Genomic DNA, 21,829 nt, shown 5'->3' on the forward strand with positions numbered 1-21,829 from the left:
TAACACCATGTTTCCTATCACTGTATAAAAGAAGCACTGTTAATGTTGAATGTACTTTGGTGCTAGGTGTAAACAAAAACAAATTGTCGAATATTAAAACACATCCGAATATTTATTTTTTATGAAGTTTGATTAGTTGAAACCAACAAAACAATTTTTTTTTATTAAAAAATACGTTAAATATTTTTTTACGTATCATTGCTGTATTACCCAGAATCCAACTAATCACAAATGAATTTCTTCAAACATAATCAAACATGAAGGCAGTCTCCTTTAAGCACTGACCATAGTAAATCTATACTGAGTAACAGCACATTTTATTTTAATGTAATTTTAAATGTGAAAACTGATACATATCGATTGTGAATTAAAAAGATGTATTTTAACTGCTTTCTTGGAGAATGGGTTTCTTTCTGTAATTTGATCTCAAGTTTCCAAATTTTGCCAATGACTTGAGTGGCCATATGGCGAGAGCACTTTGCAGAGATTAAGCAGATTGTGGGAGGAATGGAGAGCTCTGATTGGTTGTGGGCTGATTTTGTCTTAATCCTAAACAGCGTGGTAATAGAGTGAAGTTCTAAGGTGAGTGTTCTCAGAGCCTCTGCTGAAAAAGTGCAGAGGAAGCGTAGGGCTAATTATGGGTTACTGTAGTATCTTCTCTGTTGCCCAGTGGTTCAGGTAAACACAGCCTAGCACTAAGTGAGAAAGGTGTGTGTGTGTGTGTGTTTTCTCCCATCTGAAAGGCAGGAAAAGAACTAAAGGAAATTGGCTATGAATAAAAACAAAGCGTTCAGTGTGGACAGGATTTCTCTCTTTTTTTTCTTCAAAGGAAATCTGTTATTCAGTGAAATGTGCATTTACTATTTACACAACCACTCCCTTCACTCACACACACACAATTACAACCCTGCACATGAAGTCAAATACAGTCAAACATACTCCCTGAATGTGATACTATTTATAGCAATGGGCTTGTGTATGTTTGTTGGCTTCACATGACCCTACTCATGACCCTGTATGAGTGTCCATAACCTTGATGACCCCAGCCAATGGAGCAGCAGTACTCATTGTAGTGTGTGTGTGTGTGTGTGTGTGTGTGTGTGTGTGTGTGTGCTGCTTCAGGCCTGATGGAATTGGCACTGTCTCTGTGGAAGAGCGTGAACGCTTTGAGGAGATTAAGGAAAGACTGCGAGTGCTGCTGGAGAACCAGATCACACATTTCAGGTAGAAAGACGCACATTAATTAATCAATAAATAAATATTTTATCAGTAATAAAATTGGTTTTATACGTATCATTTTGGCAAGTGCTTCTGAAGCTTATAAGAGAAGTGTTACTAATATTTTTATAACAGCTGTATTCAGTGCTATGTCAAAGTCAGACAGCTGTAATATAATTCTGTTGAGTCTTGAGTCATATTTATTTCTTACTATTCCTCCTCAACTTCAAGGTACTGTTTTCCATTTGGACGACCAGAGGGAGCCCTCAAAGCCACACTTTCTCTGCTGGAGAGGGTGCGTTATCTTCCACATGTAATGTTAGTGCTGGAACTTTCAGCTCTCTGGTTCAATGTGCATTACTTTTGTAAATCAGTTTTTTTGGATATTTGAAGATGTAAAGAAAGTAATATTTATATGATATTCTTTCCTCTGTCTTGACCAGGTGCTGATGAAGGACATTGTAACTCCGGTTCCACAGGAGGAGGTGAAGGCTGTGATCCGGAAATGTCTGGAGCAGGCAGCTTTGGTCAACTACCAGCGGCTCTCAGAGTACGCCAAAGTGGAAGGTAAATGAAAAGAATTTGTTTTTCAGGACGGTGTCGAGATGGAGGAAACCACTTTACTGAAATGCTGTTCTAGGATCTATACTGTGATGTGATATAATGCTTTCATTTTTTTTAAATACCCCCATGACCTTCGTTCTACAAATGTTTCTATAATTCTATATGTTCCGCAAAATAGTTCAGCCGATAAACAATAATAGTGCATTAACAATTGCACACATGTTCTCCATAGAAGGATTGTGCGTAGGATTTCCAGCTCGTTGAGATTGCTGGATAAATTGTAGGCATTTCTGAAGCTGCGAGTACTGACTGTATTTCCTGTGCAGAAAATTTCTGGAGGCAATATATTTAAATGACATTAGTGTACTGGCATAAAATCACAGCTGTTGCCATATGAACAGAGGAATGTTTCAATCATAACCGAGGTGTGTGCAGCATTTGCCTTCTGATGCTGAGTGCTTGAAAACAATAACTCTTAAAATTATATCTAAATTGGGAGGTAATAAACGGCAATTATTAAATGAATCAATGTCCTCACTGTGGGATATTTCAGATTGTTTTTATTTTATCTATCAGTTAAGGTTTGATGGCTATTTAGAAACAGACAAAACTCTTCTGGCAACGTTGCTTAGGTGGAAGAATTATTACGACTGGGAGGCTAATAAAGGCTGAAGGGCAACAATTCATTTGAAAGCTGCCTACATGGGGACTTAATAATACAAAGCATAAGCACTTAGTAACATTAAAAAGCAGTACTATTTGCAGCTTATGTCAATATTCGCAAACTGTTTATGGAGAAAAGTAATTAAGCTTTCAGTTAAATGTTGATATTTCAATACGTCGTTAACGTACTAAGGCATCTTTATTCGCTTCATCCAGGTGGAAGCTGTACCGTGGTCGTGGATGAAGCACATTTCTAATTGAGTGTCTGGAAGAGAGCTTTCATCATGATTTCATTTTGTGATCAATTATAATCAACTAATTATAATTACATTTACAGAATTTGGCAGATGCTCTTATCAAGCGCATTGTTAGGAGTGCTGCCCAAGGACTAGCCAGCAGTGTAGATGGTAGCAGTGTTATCCACTACGCTAGACCCGCTTCTATGTTCTTCAGACCTTATGCATGTGCTCTGATGTCCCTATGTAGGTAGCCTACACATAAATTATTACTTACATTTTCGAGATTTTAGGATTTACAAGAAATTGAACATTATTCAGTATTTTCCGTAAGTTTCTTGATCCTATTAATTGCACAAATTGCACAAAAAACAGTATTTTCCGTAAGTTTCTTGATCCTATTAATTCAGTCAACCTTTCACTTATGAAACTTTATAAACTCTGTATGGTTTGCTCTTTGAGCGTGATCCTGTAGAGGTGTGTAAGTAAAAATGCATTCAATTCCCTCTCTGAAGTCGTCCTGCCCTCAGCTCCTTTCTCCTTGCTGCCTTCTGTCCAGTCCTCACCTCTCTTCTGTGGTAGCTACCAGGTGTGGGGATGATGTAAAGCAACAGCTATTGTTCAGTTTTCTTCCTTCAGCTCAACACCTCCTTCCTGTTTTGAGCTAAATCATCTGCTGCTTATCCCTGCTTCTTAGTCCTCCTTAATTGGGTTTTGACACTACCCCTTCCTTATGCCTGTCTATATCTGTCTTTCCCTTGCTCTCCTGTTTTCCTTTGCTTATTGGCTTTGCTGTTTTTGCAATCTCTTTCCTTACAGCGGGCTAATAAGCCAGTGCGCAGTGTGATGAATCACATGTGTACTTCACGTGAGGTTTTCTTTCATTTTCTTTCTATTTTATTTGTTCGTTATCAAAGCAAATTGAAAAATACCTTATATGTGTCAAAGAGCATTTTGACTACACCATCTCACAGCAATGTTACAGGTATTTTCACATCCATCATTTACAATAATATATATTGAATTAAGATTGAATTAAGAAAATAAAACTCCATTCAATAGTATGAGTATTTTTAGACAGTGTGTGGTTCAGAGATTTTACTTTATATGTCCAACCCATCACTCAGTAGCTGAATAGCCACTCAGCACAGAGGCCTGCTAGTTGTGAATTGTCAAATTTGTACTGATCTAGGATCAGTTTCGCAAGCCTTAATTTTGAGTTCAAAGATTAAGATTGGGCGGCACGGTGGCACAGCAGGTAGTGTCGCAGTCACACAGCTCCAGGGAGGTTGTGGGTTCGATTCCCGCTCCGGGTGACTGTCTGTGAGGAATGTGGTGTGTTCTCCCTGTGTCTGCGTGGGTTTCCTCCGGGTGACTGTCTGTGAGGAGTGTGGTGTGTTCTCCCTGTGTCTGCGTGGGTTTCCTCCGGGTGCTCCGGTTTCCTCCCACAGTCCAAAAACACACGTTGGTAGGTGGATCGGCGACTCCAAAGTGTCCGTAGGTGTGAGTGTGGGAGTGAATGTGTGTGTGTGTCTGTGTTGCCCTGTGAAGGACTGGTGCCCCCTCCAGGGTGTATTCCCGCCTTGCGCCCAATGATTCCAGGTAGGCTCTGGACACACCGCGACCCTGAACTGGATAAGGGTTACAGATAATGAATGAATGAAAGATTAAGACTATGTCTGTGCCCAGTGATAGTTTATCCGAGTTACTCTGGAAACAGCCCTTTGCCAGAAGAAAGTGTAGCATGCCTGGGGAAAACTTTAGGCCACATTCACATTTTTTCATCTTTTGAAGCATATTTGTCCGTACCAGCAGGGCTCAAACACAACCCCAGTGGCTCCTTTAGTTAGTTTTGATGTAAGCTCAGTTACATATATAAAGACAGACAGAAAAGACATGCACAATTTGACATGTGGTGTTTGTTTCCAGAAAGCAACCCACTGGAAACCAGGGTTTTGAAAATCTCCACCTGGTTTTTGAAAAGCGTTTTAGACATTGTTTTTGGTGTCGAAGAACACCGCTTTCTTGTGGATGGGGAGTCAAACCGCAGACCAATTAAACTCCATTTACAAAAACGCTTCAGACACATGCCTTGGTCACGGTGCAGCCAACCTTCATCTCCAGTCTAAACAGCCACCCAGACAAAAGAAGCTCCCCCTAGAGGCCCTTATTGCACATGCATCCAGTGTTCCTCTCCCTCTCTCCCTCTATCTCTCACCTCTGACCCCTTGCTCTTGCATGCCCAATCCTCTTTTGTAGGGAAAAAGAGAGAAATGTATGAGCATCCTGTCTACTGCTTGGCGTCACAAGTGATGGATTTAACCATTCGTGAGTACCTCCCTCATCCTCCACCAGTCCATGCCTTTTAACCCACCCTTCTTTTATTTCTGTATACTCAAACATACACACACACACACACACACACAGAGAGAGTCCTTGCTTATCTCCATCAGCACCTGCCCTTTTTTCAAGCCACCCTCCTCTTTCTCCCCAGACCTAGCTGATAACATCTATCGCTTCGAGTCTGCTTGCCTTTTCTTTAAAAAACACAGTTTCTCCTGTCTGGCTGAGTTGAGTGTGAGATATTCTGCCACAGGTCTTTCTGTCCATGCCCATCAGACTCCTCCATCTGTCTGCGCTGCCGTGAAGGAGCTTTCAACACTGTATCTGTTAGCTTTTTGTTGTTGTTGTTCTTCTTCTTCTTCCTCCTCCTCCCTTTTTTCTTCCTATTTCCTTCATCCCGCTGACTCCTGCATTTTTCCTGTCTGTGATTTGAATGCATTTTTACGTTTTTTTGCTTATGTTTTGAGTTTCCTGCCCTCCCCCATTCAGCCTCGCTGATCATATGTCCCAAGCTTTCGACACAGGTCAGGTACTGTACGAAACACCTTTGCAGATCAGAGCTGACATCCTTCACGGAGACAGGGGAATGAATTAGCTGAACTGTAAGACGTAGGGGTGTCTTTATTTATTTTGTTTTTCTGTCACAGCATAACATACTGAATGTATTCGAGGTCTGTCTGTGTCCTGACCATACGACAAACCATGACTAACTGTGGTGTTTTTTTACTGTGCGTCTATGCTATTTTCTGTGTGTCGTTTGATATCACCGTCTGTTCGTTTTCTCGTCGTAGACCAATGTCCCGATCATATCACTACACAAATGTGGCTGAGGGGTTAATGTATTTTATGTACGGTCACCACGGAGATAGAGAGAGAGATCTCTCTTTGAAGGTTCTCACAGGGTCACTGTGAGACGAAGCCGTGGTCTGTTGGAGTCTTTCTCTCTTCCTTTTCTGTCACTGTCTCTCTTTTTACTCTACCACTGCCTTATGTCGCATTTACATTACAGCACTTGAGGAGTGTTTTCACTAAAATAGCTTATCTATCCGGAGTGTAAGTAGGAACAGGTTTGCTGGCTCGATTTATGCGCAGGTGGCAACAGGCCTGATTTTGTTGTTTAAATTTCTTTACTTTTATGTTGTTGTTGCTGCAGTCTCTGTAGAAATCAATGTGGAAATCAAAAAAGTAGTTTGTTTAAATGTAATGTAAATGCAGCATTCGTCTCTCGCCTCTTTCTATTTCTCTTTCGCTCTCTCTCTCCCTCTCTCTCTTCCATTTTTAGCCCCCGATTTGGAATAGCGGCTGATACTCTTGCTCTACTCTTCCCCTCCCTTTCTCTCTCTCCTCCCTCTCTCTCTCTCTCTCTTATTCCCATTGTAGTTGAGAAATCTCAGAAGGATCAGAAGGATCCAGGTGAACCCTTTTGTCTGACTAATTCTAAAAAGAGCATTTCCCCTGTCCAGACTAGGGCATAACCCCCTCACAGTTTTGCTATGGCGCTGCCTAAAAAAAAGCCTGGGAATGCTGTGATGATGTTATGTCAACCTTCCCTGTAGTGTCCCATTCAGTGCATCTCAAAAGCCAAGATGCACTTTTGTCTCATCTGTTGGTATGGGCTGTTCGGCTACTACCGCTAACCGCGTCGGGGTCGATTCTCTTACAGTTCACTGAATTTGATTCACAGTTTAAAGTCATCCATAGAAATGACAGCAAAGTCACTCTGCTGACGTCCTGCGAATTGTAGAGAGAATTGACTCCAGTTACGATGACTAGTGCTTCAGACACACATCATCACCTTTGACCTCAACACGTAATGTGCTGCAAATCAAATACTTTGTTATATTTCATAATTTTCTAATAATACGTTTAAAAACGTATTTTTTAATAATTTAATGTCATTTAATTCTACATTTCAGTTAATAATTTAAAGAACAAATGTAATGTATTGACAGGTTTAAAGCCCCTACATTTCTCAGAAAGGAAGGTGCCTTTGCGTCTTGAGCAAATCAGGTATTTAGTCAAGTTCAGCTTGCTGTAAGAATACAACCTGCAACAATCCACTTCTTCGGCACTCGCTCTGTTGTGTGTGAAATACCTGATTTGGCACAGCAAGGCATTTCTTCCACAGCAGACACACAAAGGTCTCTGCTGTACTGAGCACGCACTGAGAAACCTTTCATTTTAACCCTTTAAACTGTCAATGAAGTTCTTCACTGTGCCACGAATGCATCCCAGTTGCATTTGAGTGATTGGTTTAAGGGTTAACTGAAAGACCATAAGTGCGTGGAGTGTGTTTTGTGATGAAGAGTCATTGGCTGGGAAGAGTGGGTGTCTTTGCTTTGACATTTTCTTATGAATATCTTGTTTTTTTGATTTTCGTGACGGAGTTGGTAGCAATATTTGTTTTAAATAATAACAATGTATTTCCACTTACTCCAGAACTGCTCATCTATAGCCCGTCCAGTGCATGTGGAACTCAGGAGTCACTCTTAAAGCCCAGAGGAGCTTTCATTCTAAGCAGGTTATACACACAGAGTAGAATGTAACTATTGTTAACTATTAACAGAATCTTCCTGCACACCCAATTACTCTTCTCAGTCAATTTCTTGGTCTTGGAGGTGAAGATCCTTCATTAAACCCAGTGTTTGTCGATGTCTGTTTACTTTTCAGCTCATACCCATGTCATTGGATCATATTGTTTGGATCATTCTCATAAAGCTCTATGTCTCATGTGTAACGTTATGCTCTAGACAGCAGGACAGAACAAGATTTCTGAGATGCTACATTCTTGTACTAACATCATGAGGAGATCACACTAACAACATTTCCCGACATGCTTTTAGCCAGCATTGTAGCTCTGCACATGAGCTGGAAGATGAGGCGCTGTTGACTATGCCTAGGGAACAGCAGAAAGAGAGCGAGAGTGAGGAAGACAAAGTTGACACAACTTCCTGCACGTGCTTAGCATTATGCATGATGACTGTAACACATTTGTTTAATTTTGTTGTTTTTTTATTTGTTGCTTTATTTTGACTCATACTTTATTGTTCTGTACTGACACTGTAGGCTACTGAGGGTAGGCCTTTCTGTTAAAGCAGGCTCTAGAGATCAGAGACCAATTTTCATTTATTTAATTTCCAGTCAAAGCAAACATTAAGTACATTATTCATTTTTCAGGAGATGTTTTTAATTAGTTGTGAATTAATCCGCTTCTATGAAGAAGTGTGAATTCAAAGGAAAGTATGTGAAGCAGGCCACACTAGAGCCCACATCAGTGTCTCCTGATTTCCCCCAAAATGATCGGAAGCTGTATTAAAGCAAAGGGTATAAACAAATTAAATATCGTTTTTGAGGCTTCTGTGTAATTTTCTCTGAAATTCCATAAATCTGAGCAATGGATAACTGCTACTTAATAGCCCTCTTGGCTGGAGATTAGTTAAATGAAAAGTACTCCTGTGCAGCACTCAATATAATGTAATATTAATAAGATATGTAATTAAACAGTGTAGAAATTCCCATAAGGAACTCGACTGTTAGTTTGTATTCATAGCACATACCTGAAACAGCGCACACTCATTTGTGATCTATGATTAGCGGCTGTAGATAGACATCACCTACACTCACAGCAGTCAACTCAACTGCTGACAGGACTAGACTGGAAAATGACATTCTGTTTTCAGAGTGAGGGGAAGTTTTAGGACACTGTGAATGCTATGTGTGTGTCCACATTAACAGTTTTGCCCTTGTGCCTCAGAGAATGTAGGCCGCTTAGTTACGCCTGCCAAAAAACTGGAAGACACACTTCGCCTGGCGGAACTGGTCATTGAGGTGCTACAGCAGAATGAGGAGCATCACGCAGAGGTGAGTTTCACACACACACACAACCTCCAAATTGCCTACTGCACAACTACGTTAACATATACAACTTACAGTGCCACTACGCTGTTATCAACAGAAGGTGTTCACCAAGGATCACCAGGATTTCACCATGTGTTCTTGAGTTACATTAATAGGATTCAGGCCCAAGCTCAGGAGAGCAGCTGGTACAGACTTGAGGCTAGTTCTCTATCACTATCCACTGAACAATCAAACGTCAAAAAACGTTCATTTAAATGATACCCGAATGAAATGGTATTTTCATGTAGTCAGTCCACGATGATTCAAGTTAATGATCTGGTGCATGTTCCTTGTGCAATGTTGTCTGGAGGATAGATTAGATTAGATTCAACTTTATTGTCATTGTGCAGAGTACAAGTACAGGGCCAATGAAACGTAGTTGGCATCTAACCAGAAGTGCAATATATAACATTATTTACATAATTTACATAAAGTGTAGTTGTGAAATGACATTATGATTATGGAAGTTAAAGTAACCATATATACATATTGAAATATAAAACATGTAAACAAAGTAACATTGTGTAGGTGATGCATTAAATACTGAGGGATAAATTAAATACAACTTTACAGAAGGTGCAATGAAATGATTGTGCAATGTTTTGTTTAAAGTGCCTGACTAGTGTTCATTTGGATAACAGCCTCAGGAAAAAAAACTGTTACGAAGCCTGTTAGTGACTTACATAAACAATCGCTACATTTGCTGTCTAACCTTTGCATGGACAGACCAAATACAGGGGTGTCTGACTCCACCTCTAGATGTACGCAGCAGTTTAGAGATTTCCTTGAGTATTTTTCTCAGCTTCTCAGTGAATTAGTAAACTCCTTTATAAGCTGAAAGGAAAATAATACATTTTGCAACATTGTGGCAGTTTGTCCGCCACCGTTCTTCGTTCACTGCGGACAGTGAAGCTAAACTAAAAAAAGACAAAAAACTACATGTAGTACATGTAATTTTCCTACATCATTTGAACACAGGGCACTTTTTATTACAAATCTTTTTATTTCTAATTATTTTTATTGGTAATAAGAGTAAATTAAGGTTTGTACTTTCACCTTTAAAGTTGCCAGTTTGGAAATTCTTGGTACTTTGTCAATACTTTACGACTCTGGTTCTCAGGGCCTGGAAACCTATATATATATATATATAAACCAAATAATGTTTTTGGTGTATGTACAAGGCAATAGCCATAACTATAGGCTTTATTTTAAGAATCTACAGGGGTTAGACAATGAAACTGAAACACCTGTCATTGTAGTGTAGGAGGTTTCATGGCTAAATTGGACCAGCCTGGTGGCCAATCTTCATTAATTCCACATTGCACCAGTAAGACCATGTGCATCCAATGGTTCAAACATTGTGTCCTGAAGGCGGTGCTGTGTATCAGGACGACAATGCACCAATACACACAGCAAGACTGGTGAAAGATTGGTTTGATGAACATGAAAGTGAAGTTGAACATCTCCCATGGCCTGCACAGTCACCAGATCTAAATATTATTGAGCCACTTTGGGGTGTTTTGGAGGAGCAAGTCAGGAAACGTTTTCCTCCACCAGCATCACGTAGTGACCTGGCCACTATCCTGCAAGAAGAATGGCTTAAAATCCCTCTGACCACTGTGCAGGACTTGTATATGTCATTCCCAAGACGAACTGACGCTGTATTGGCTGCAAAAGGAGGCCCTACACCACACTAATCAATTATTGTGGTCTAAAACCAGGTGTTTCACTTTCATTGTCCAACCCCTGTATGTTCATATCACACTGAATGAATTTGGTTGTTATCCATTTGATGCATGTGTTTCATTTATATCTCGATATGGTTTTGAGAAGTAGTTTATATTCACTGTGAGCACACTAACTTTTAGTTGTCATCCCATCAATGTATTCACATTCAAGATAAGAGAGGATGTTCCAATCTCAAAATATCAAGCAGCTGTTCTCATTTTGAACTGACATTTAAGATACATTCAGAATAACTGACTTTGATGTAAGCAGTAACGAAGCATTTGTCATTCATTGTCTTTTGCTTGCATTAATCTTCATTTTTAATGACCACATTTTACACATTGTAGATAAAAAATATGGGCCTTGGCCTACACTTCCCCAACCAATGTGACTGTTAGGTTATCTTGAGTTGAAAGATCGGTCTGATGTAACGTTCACTGTGTTCTCTCGCTGTTTGTTGGTTGCCTGGATACGTTCAAAAGGGTAAAGAGGTATGTGAAAGAGAAGAGCCCCCTGCCCTACACCTCCCACACCCCCAACTCCAAACATTCTCCTCTACCCCATCTTTTCTGCATGTCCAGTATTTCCCTAACCCACCCTGGATGGAGGGCTTGTATTTGTTCCCAATACCTCCCCCCAACCTTCCCCATCGCTCCATTGTGGAGCATCAAGCATTAAGCCGGTTGCTTGTGTGGGCACAAGTGCCAGACGGATGGCTGCTTCTCCTGCCCTGAAACGTGCCCTTTGAAAATGAAACCGAGCTCATTTTCACAGATGTCATCTTGCACAACCCCAGAGCCCCCTCTTCACTTCCTGCTCTGGACAGTAAAATCCTGTTGAATTATCTCCTCATGAGATTACTTCACTCCTACAGAAAGAAAAAAAAACTGGCCCTTGTTCATCAAAGATGCAGCTGACCAAAATTAGTTTACAGTGTCTCTGACACATCTCTTTTATGAAGCATCAACTTCTACTAAAGCTCTCCTCATACACTGTAAAAAATTTCTTGTAAATTTTACAGTAAAATACGGGCAGCAGAGTTCCCAGCCATTTACTGTATTTTTACAGGAACACTACTGTATTTCAAATTTACAGCATATTACTGTAATTGAATAATACAATAATTTACTGTAAATACTGCGATTTACAGTAAAATAGTGGCAGCAGAGTTCCCAGCTATTTACTGTATTTTTACCGAAACACTACTGTATTTCAAATTTACAGCATATTACTGTAATTGAATAATACAATAATTTACTGTAAATACTGCGATTTACAGTAAAATAGTGGCAGCAGAGTTCCCAGCTATTTACTGTATTTTTACCGAAACACTACTGTATTTCAAATTTACAGCATATTACTGTAATTCAATAATACAATAATTTACTGTAAATACTGCGATTTACAGTAAAATACTGGCAGCAGAGTTCCCAGCTATTTACTGTATTTTTACCGGAACACTACTGTATTTCAAATTTACAGCATATTACTGTAATTGAATAATACAATAATTCACTGTAAATACTGCGATTTACAGTAAAATACTGGCAGCAGAGTTCCCAGCCATTTACCATATTTTTACAGGAACACTACTGTATTTCAAATTTACAGCATATTACTGTAATTGAATAATACAATAATTTACTGTAAATACTGCGATTTACAGTAAAACACTGGCAGCAGAGTTCCCAGGCATTTACTGTATTTTACCGGAACACTACTGTATTTCAAATTTACAGCATATTACTGTAATTGAATAATACAATAATTTACTGTAAATACTGCGATTTACAGTAAAACACTGGCAGCAGAGTTCCCAGCCATTTACTGTATTTTTACAGGAACACTACTGTATTTCAAATTTACAGCATATTACTGAAATAGAATAATACAATAATTTACTGTAAATACTGCGATTTACAGTAAAATACTGGCAGCAGAGTTTCCAGCCATTTACCGTATTTTTACAGGAACACTACTGTATTTCAAATTTACAGCATATTACTGTAATTGAGTATTACAATAAAATACTGTAGCAGACTTGCTGTAAATTTACAGCAATTTTTTACAGTGTACGGAATAACCCATATACAATATATGACACACAAAAACGTTATTATGTATTAAAACGTTTTATTTTAGGTTTCAGATTCCAGATACTGGATCATACTGTTGACTATAGATATGAGAAATGGAGCTGCAAGGTGCACTGACAGTTGTTTTTTACCCTGAAGTCAACTTCAGATCTAATACTGAAGCTTAGAGAGTTCCACTACTTTTGAAGTTGTGGCAGATTTTACACAAAAAGAATTCAGTGGACAGAGTAGATTGCTTCATGGCTCAAGGAATGTCATTAATGATTATTTAATAAATGAAGGACAAAAAGGACAGCAGTTTTGTGAATTAAACATGGAGTACGTCTTACAAACAAGGTTGTTCAAGGCACTCAGGTCTCCGCAATGAATAAGGCCATTTAAACCAGTTTCCATGGCTCTGTAGGAGTGAATTCAACATTGCAGATTTTACAGTGTTTGTCCACTCCAGTCCATCACCTTAACATCCCGGTGTGGTCCCCTATTAACTGAAGCGTGGTCTTCAGGTGTACAGCAGACCGCACTAATGCTAGCGGGATTTCACCGTATGCTTCGTCTTTAAAGCATGTGGAAGGAACCCTGTGGAGATGCCTTCTTACATAACCCCTGCATTCCTCTTCATGTTTTGCCAACTTCAAGACATGCAAGACATGTGCTGACAGCAGAGCTTTCTTATCAGCAACAGAGGACCCATTTATGTACAACTTGTAAAATTAAGAGTGTCTCAATGCTAATAAACGATTTTGGCCAAAGGGCCAGTGATAGGGATAAATTAGCATTCAGATCCTGTTGCTGGAGACTGCAACTGCTGCATGACTCTAATATTTCTGAACCAAGGACGAGTTCCTGGTTGCATGCACATGTGGCAACATTCACATCAATGAAGTGCGATTGTGTGGGTGCACGTGGGAGTGCTGCAGTGAAATTACTTGATTCAAATGTGTACATCATTACTACATTAACGAAATATAGACTCAACCCAGTGTTTCTTTTAGGTCGCTTAATTCTGCCAGTTATTTTGTTGATGTATTTTATTCACTTTGAAATGTTGGACATTAAATATGTAACATATCAGAACTACAGTACTGTGCATAAGCCAGAGACTGACCTTTATTTAAGTTCCAGAGATGCTTCTAATGAGATTAGATACAAATCTACATAAATATAATGGAAGCCACCCCAGTGTCCAGAGCTTTTCAATGAATATCTTTACAATGGCAGAAAGTGCAACCACAAATGTGCAAATATCACTCTGTAATAAAGGTTTTTAATGACAATGGTGTTGACTTGAAAAACTTTTTCTGAGTTTTGCACAGTGCTGTACATTAAAGTATACTCTCCTCAGATTATGGGAATTTTTTCACTAACACCACGCAGTATGTTCAACTTTCAAATTGCTGTACACACATTTGAATTTGAATCCTCTCATTCACGGGGTGCGATGTGAATGTAGATGTGCTGCCCTTGTGTGCTGCTCTGCATAAGAGAAGCAAATAAGGTGTGTGTAACCTGCATGAGAAGAAGTCTACGTTTCTGACACTGCCAACTCTGTAATGAGACAGGAGGCATTTCTACAACGCCTCACTCCCCTAAGCTCACACTGTGTGTCTCTGTGGGCTGATGGATGAGTGACTCTGTGTGTGTGTGTGTGATACGGTGTTAATGCCTGAAGCTGTGAGGGGTCTACGGGGACTATGAAGAGCGATTGAAATAAGGAGGCGACAAAGTGAGACATAGAGGCATTTTATAGATCTGACTTACACCAAACCTGAGAGAGAGAGAGAGAGAGAGAGAGAGAGAGAGAGAGAAAGAGAGAGAGAGAAAGAAAGTGAGATACTGAGACCAACATGTCTTTGAGAAATAGCCCCCCATGCCCTCAGTTCAACTACGCACTCACCTCATGTTTACACACTCTCCGTCTTTCTCCCACACACACACACACTCTCCAGGCATTCGCATGGTGGTCCGATCTTATGGTGGAACACGCAGAGACGTTTCTGTCCCTCTACGCAGTGGACATGGACGCTGCACTGGAAGTGCAGCCCCCAGACAGCTGGGACAGTTTCCCTCTCTTCCAGCTGCTCAACGACTACCTGCGCCTTGACTGTAAGCTCTGCATTTTTTACTCTCTTCTATAACTCTGCACTGAGATATTCAAGTGCTTATATTATTATTATTATTTTATATGAAGCTAATTCTTAAATTACAAATTAAAAGGTACCTGACATAGTTTTAAATAAGATGACAATGGGTAGTTGCACTTTATGCAGAATACAGGCCTTCAAATGAATTACATATTTTAATATTAAGTGATGAGTTAATAATAAGTGATGTGATGACCCTCTTGGCCATCTGAGTTGCACTGTTGCAGGTGGAGGTGGAGTCTGAGTGTGATTGGTAGTGGGACACAATGGTGCACAGGTGTCTGCTCCCATTCAATAGGCCCTTCAACACACATTCTATAGCACATTATGGCGGAATTATATTTTATTTCTTTTTTGGTATGAGAAATTACATTGAAAAGCATGTAATTATGCTTTAACATGTGCAAAGATTAAGCATATTTAAGGACCTCAATAGATCACATGTTTAACGGCTTTCATATTAAGAAATCGACAAAATATGGAACATGCCCAGGAGCATCCACACTTGTGCATGTCTGAAGTATATATGTGTGTGTATGTGTGTGTATGCATATATTGTACTGGTGTACATTGTACATTTCTACTGCTCTGTTGATGAAAAAAGTGTTATAAATATAATGAGCTTAGTGTGAATGAGTTAGCTGGGATGAGCAGGAAAAGGATAAAATAAGACTTCTGATCTCAAACACACACACAAACAAACAACAATTATTCAATAAAACCAAATGGATGTTATTTCTAAGAACTAAAGGTTTAATATTACACTGTAGAATAATGTTGGTTTGGGGAGGGGAAAGCAACGTGGGGTCAAAGTGGCACATTAAATGTAAGGAGATTGCTGGAGGCCTTCTCATGTTGCTAATGAACTGCAGTGAATGAGGAGTTGTCCATGGTGCTGAACAAAGACACTTCCCAGTACACTGCAGTGGACTAATTACACTGGTGGCATTCTTGGCACAGCTTGACAGGTTGTTGTCTGGTAACCTATTGTCCGCGTTAAATAGCACGTTCTGCTTACTGAGGAACAGAATAACAGAGAAGCAGACACGGATAGTGGATGTTTGTTTTTTGGGTTCTTTTTTGTGTGTGTTTGCTGTTTAATTTTAGTGGCAAATAGAATAAAATGTCAATTAGTTTGTTGACTTCTCAAATCTGCCATTAAAATACAGATGGTTAAAGGAAAAACACAGATATTGTACGACCCAGCACAAATACACACTACCCTCAGCTTGCACTGCATCTGGGCCTTCCACACGGAAGGTCACTCTGCTTAGCCCGTAGCACTCAGCTCAGCTTATGTGCTATGAAATGGCCTTAGCACCAGACAGGCGCTAAAGCAGGAGGCTGTTCATGCTGCTAATGAGGACTAAAACAGAGCAGCCCGAGAGCTCTAAGCCAAAGCCATACGCTTGCGGACACACACAGCCAAGTGGACAACCACCGCCACTCAAGTGGCTAATTGGAACCGAGCAATCAGGGAGGCAAACAAACATGGCACCTACTGTGTATGATCGACCTTGAGTAAAAGAGAGAGCAAGAGAGAGAGAGAGAGAGAGAGTTAGCACCAGGAGGAGGGAGATACTATACACTGCTGCTGGGTTTTGCCACCAGACTCCAGAGCAAAATATACTGTCTCCCATCATCCTTATATATTTAAACACTTCGGAGCCACAATATTCAATATAACAAACCCCATATCCAAAGAAGGTCACACATTTTGTAAAACGCAACGAAAAACTAAATCTGTGAAAATTACCTTGCTTTTTTTTTTTAACTGAAAAAGCACAAAGAAAATATTTCCATTGATTTCACTGAACAAATGGTTTGTATTTTCTTAATAGACAAATTTAGAATTTGATGCCCGCAACAAACTCAAAAATGTTGGGACAGTTACATAATAAGTGTGAAATGTTTATAGAATAATCAACATTCATTTGAATTCATTTACACATTTCATAATAAGCAGGTGGATTGTTAACCGTGGGGTGTGTATTTTAGATGTGATCTACAACAGGGTCTAGTGCTATTTCTCACTCATTCACTGGAAGTTGCAAAGTAAATGTGTGAAATGTGGAAGAGCCAAATGCAACATTTTTGATTCAAACCATATGTGTTCGTACTTGAGAGTAAGTATTTTATGATGTGAGAAGTGCGTACAAATTTGAGTGATAGAGACATAACGTACGTAATCCATATATTCATTTTCTGTAAGCTACATAATTATAACACCAGTGTCTTCTCTTTTAATCTATAGACAACCTGTGTAATGGGAAGTTCCATAAACACCTGCAGGACCTTTATGCGCCTCTGGTGGTGAGATATGTGGATCTAATGGAGTCGTCCATTGCCCAATCCATTCACCGGGGCTTTGAGCGTGAATCGTGGGAGCCAGTAAAGTAAGAGATTTTCCTTCTTCAAGCTTTACTTGTATATGTTCAATTTAAAGTTTACTGCTTACAGGACATTCGCTGTGTCCACGTAAAAAACACATTAATGGACACTGATGCAAGAAAAAAAAAAATTCACAATGAATTAAATATGTAGTTATGGCATTTCCTGTTCTTTCCTTGTCTAGTAGTGTGTCAATGTTTGTGAATATTGATTCACAAGAAACCTTCTCTAATGCTTGTATACGGTTCTTGATGCTATGGCGAATGTACAACTCATGTTTTTTTTTGCTTTCACATAAATCATCGAACCTTTTCAACGCTGATTCTGCTGGCCTTGTCATAGCTCATCATTTCTTTATCTTACACTGTAAAAAATTTCTTGTAAATTTTACAGTAAAATACTGGCAGCAGAGTTCCCAGCCATTTATCGTATTTTTACAGGAACACTAATGTATTTCAAATTTACAGCATATTACTGTAATTGAGTAATACAATATTTTAAAGTAAATACTGCGATTTACAGTAAAATAGTGGTAGCAGAGTTCCCAGGCATTTACCGTATTTTTACAGGAACACTAATGTATTTCAAATTTACAGCATATTACTGTAATTGAGTATTACATTAAAATACTGTAGCAGACTTGCTGTAAATTTACAGCAATTTTTTACAGTGTACTCAATACTGCTTTTTTCTGCACATCCATATTACATTCTTTCTTCTCTCTTTCTTTTCTCCCTTCTTCACAGGAGTTTAACAAGTAATCTGCCCAATGTCAACCTCCCAAATGTGAATCTCCAAATGCCTAAAGTTCCAAATCTGCCGGTGTCAGTTAGTCTGCCACCAGTCCAAATGCCTAGCTTTTCCACTCCCAACTGGATGCCGGCTTTATCGGACACAGAGTGTGTACTGAGTCTGTACTGGGTTGTGAATCATGCTAGCGTGGCCTTAGTATAAACAACATGACCCAGTTTTTAAAATCATGTCACGGTACATTACAATATTCCAAACCCAAATCGAGAATACAACACTTAAAGTCTCAAAAAATAAATAACTATACATTAAATTGTAAAATCACATTTTTCTTGTAGTTTGTAAAACAACTGAGCCAACTTTACACAAACAGAGGCAGAAAATAAACGAGGTCAGTTTTCTCAGAGAACAATCAGGGCTGATGAACAAAACAAAAACACAGATTTATTTAAAGCACTGCACTTTAATGAAGCGTCAAATGCTAATATTCCACCGACTGACTCAGACAAAATCATTGGAATTTGGTGCAGATTTACGGTATTACACTGTTGTTTATCTCCAGTTAATACTCTGTTTATACCAAGGCCACAGCATGGGAATCTAGCCCTTGTACATTTGAGAGCCTTATGAGCTGTTGATCTACTCCAAGCATGTTGAAAAGCAGAAAGATACAAAGCCAGAAACAGACACAAGATAAGTGCTTAGTGGCAGCTCAGAAAAGCAATTAAAATGCACTTAGTTCAAATCCTGGTTCTTTTGTAGCTTTCTGCTAACCCTCCCTACCCCTGTTTTACCCCTTGTACAGTAGAGAGGTGCTGAGTGCCCTCTTTCCTCTATCTGTATCAACTGGGCGCTGGTCTCCAGTACTGTAGGTCTTCTGAGTGATGCTTTAGGGTCCACACTCTTGGCATTCCTGAGGGAGTTCTACAGAGTCCACTACAGATTCACTCCCTCATTCTAATGTGTGACACATGAATGTTCTGAAGTGAGAATAAAGCTTCAGTGCAGCAGACATTCCTGGGCCCAGTTTCCCCCCCAAAAAAACATCTTAGTGTTAAGATCTTAACAGGGAGAGAGAATGTTCAGTGTGATGCTCACTCTACCATTTAAGAAGCTAAGAAACAGTAGGAGCTATATGGGTCTAATGGAGGCTCAGTATTCCCACTGGTCTGTAGTAACCTAACAGTTTCTACCAAGGATGTCTGCATCAGCTCTGTGCATGGATGTGTTTTCATTGAGCCAACAACAGTGGTGTGAAGGACACTTTCTCTTTCCTAGCTTTTCCTTTTGTTTTAATCATATCAAGGCCCACTCTGAGAATTCTCCCAAACTTCTTTTTATGTTAAATACAATCTCTCCTAGCCTTAAGCCAGAACAATCAATCCTTAATGAATCCGATTTCAACTGCGTCAATGTGGCGTCAGATTGTATGAAGTTACATCACTATTTTTCAGCTCAGTTGATTAGTAAAAGGCAAATAATTACAGACCCAAGTCAGGTTTTGACAGGTTTTGTTTCTTTCTCCTGCACTATCCCTCTTATCCTTAACCTTTTGACCTTTGGACCCCTTGAACCCTCTTTGACCTGTGCCGACCTTTGTCTCGCCACAGCCCAAATTCAGTCTTTCTGACTTGTGTTGTCGATGTGTGCAGTAATGGGTCGGGGACGTCAGAGGATCTGTTCTGGAAGCTGGATGCTCTGCAGACCTTTATCAGAGACCTGCACTGGCCCGAAGAGGAGTTTGGCAAGCATCTGGAGACCAGGCTAAAACTGATGTCCAGCGACATGATCGAGTCCTGTGTGAAAAGGTAACAGGTCGTCTTTTTTTATTTTTATTTTTTTTTGTCTGAATGTTATTGCGATGATCAGATCTTCTATTCAGTTTTTCTCTTTTGCTCTCACTCTGTTTCTTTCTGTCTGTCTCTCTCTTTTGCTCTGTCTCTCTCTCTCGCTCTCGCTCTGCCTCTCTTTCTCTCTCTCTCTCTCGCGCTCTCTCTTTCTCTCTCTCTCTTGCTCTCTCTCTCTTGCTCTTGCTCTCGCTCTCTCTTGCTCTCTCTCTCTCTCTCTCTCTCTCTCGCTCTGTCTCTCTCTCTCTTTCTCTCGCTCTCGCTCTGTCTCTCTCTTTCTTTCTCTTGCTCTCGCTCTGCCTCTTTCTCACTCTCTCTCTCTCTCTCTCTCTCTCTCTCTCTCTTTCTCTCTCTCTCTCTCTCTCTCTCTCTCTCTCTCTCTCTCTCTCTCTCTCCCAGAACCAGGGCAGCATTTGAAGTGAAGCTGCAGAAGAGCAGTCGGACCACAGACTTCCGCGTCCCCCAATCCATATGTACCATGTTCAATGTCATGGTGGACGCCAAGGCCCAGTCTGCCAAGCTGTGTGCTATGGAGCTTGGCCAAGAGGTACACTACACAAACACACACACACTCTCTCTCTCTCTCTCTCTCTTTCTCTCAACTGTATTTTCCTTCATTTTTTTTGTTTTGTCAGAACCACTCCATTGACCCATTGCCACTGAAGCATATTTTCTGTCACTTTTAAGAGATGCTCACACAGAGCAAACAAACACCTTTTAAAAACCAATCCCACAGGACTGTGCAAAAGTCAGAGACCACTCTTTACTATTATAATGTCCAGTAACATCACTGAGCGCAGTACGATGAGTGCAGACAATGAGTGCTCAAAGAAGGAAGCTGTAAGTGCTGTTTATCTAATGGTGATCTAATGGTTTTGATGCCTTCCCAAGTTCCCATTTCATCTACAGCCCCTCATTTTTTAAACTCCAGTTTTGAAAACTGTTTCACATATAATCTCGGAAACATCTCCTTCATTATGCAAAGGTATTACCCTATGTCTCGTTAAAGTATCTCCTGAAAATAACTGTTTTGTCTGGAAACTATTTAAAAGGAAGTGTGGTTTCTTACTTTTACACAGTGTGGCACATTGGGAACATCCTCCACAGTCCAGTCACTGTATACTGTCATCCATAGCATCTGCCATTATTGTTATCTGTTCTAAAAACATTTACAGTAAATATTGTGCATGTTTGAATGTGTATTTGTAGAATTTATGCAGATTCTGAACGCTTAAAAGCCTAGAAACATTTTGTTTTCTTTGATGGATGTGAATATTTTTTTTCTTGCTTTATCTCTTTCTGTTGCGCTCTAATTTTTCACCATCAAATTTGTCTCCTCTATCTTTCTTTTCATTCCCTTTCTCAATCTTGTGAAAGTTTGTTAGAGAATGGGTAAGTGTGGCTAACAATTCAATTGAATTCTCACTCTCAGTTCCCAAATGTATAATTAGCAATCGCAGCAGTTTTCCCCGTTCCTCTGACACTTAAATTGTTTTGATTCCATTACCATATGTGATAGCTGCTTCTGAATATACATGTGTTAGAAGTGAGAGTCCTCATATCCGCGGCATCTTGAGACAGGTAATAATGATCTGAACTGAATTAATTACCCAGAAGTCCTCTCCAAGGCAAGTGGGGAGACAAAGGGGGTACAGTTTGCACATTTGCCCTGAGTGGAAATATTCCCATCGCTGTTTAAGAGCAGTGAGAGCTGAAATTACATATATCCACTAACTCAGAATTAGAGTAATGATCCAGAAGCAGATACACAAGTGCATATAATTGGATTTAAAACTGTTCCTGGATCAGTATTCTAAGACATTCCTGTGTGACACCCCTGAATGCAATTACTCACCTTTTTTTTTTCCTCTTACAGCGCCAGTACCACTCTCAAATCGACAATCTTATAGAGGAGACAGTGAAAGAGATGATTACTTTGTTGGTGGCAAAGGTAC

The 21,829-nt window shown here is 39.8% G+C and overlaps 1 protein-coding gene across 1 annotated transcript in view; it reads left to right on the top strand.

The window, feature by feature from the left end:
* cadpsa (Ca2+-dependent activator protein for secretion a) overlaps nt 1–21,829 on the top strand; it is a 127,838-nt gene that overhangs the window by 87,232 nt on the left and 18,777 nt on the right. The window contains exons 14-23 of the mRNA XM_066670357.1: nt 1,123–1,224; nt 1,450–1,513; nt 1,662–1,785; nt 4,941–5,009; nt 8,779–8,885; nt 14,692–14,848; nt 17,141–17,282; nt 19,680–19,835; nt 20,274–20,421; nt 21,751–21,825. Of these exons, the coding sequence (XP_066526454.1) occupies nt 1,123–1,224; nt 1,450–1,513; nt 1,662–1,785; nt 4,941–5,009; nt 8,779–8,885; nt 14,692–14,848; nt 17,141–17,282; nt 19,680–19,835; nt 20,274–20,421; nt 21,751–21,825 (1,144 nt within the window). The remainder of the gene's footprint in view (nt 1–1,122; nt 1,225–1,449; nt 1,514–1,661; nt 1,786–4,940; nt 5,010–8,778; nt 8,886–14,691; nt 14,849–17,140; nt 17,283–19,679; nt 19,836–20,273; nt 20,422–21,750; nt 21,826–21,829) is intronic.

This window comes from Hoplias malabaricus, chromosome 5 (assembly GCF_029633855.1).
Source record: "Hoplias malabaricus isolate fHopMal1 chromosome 5, fHopMal1.hap1, whole genome shotgun sequence".
NCBI lineage: Eukaryota > Metazoa > Chordata > Actinopteri > Characiformes > Erythrinidae > Hoplias > Hoplias malabaricus.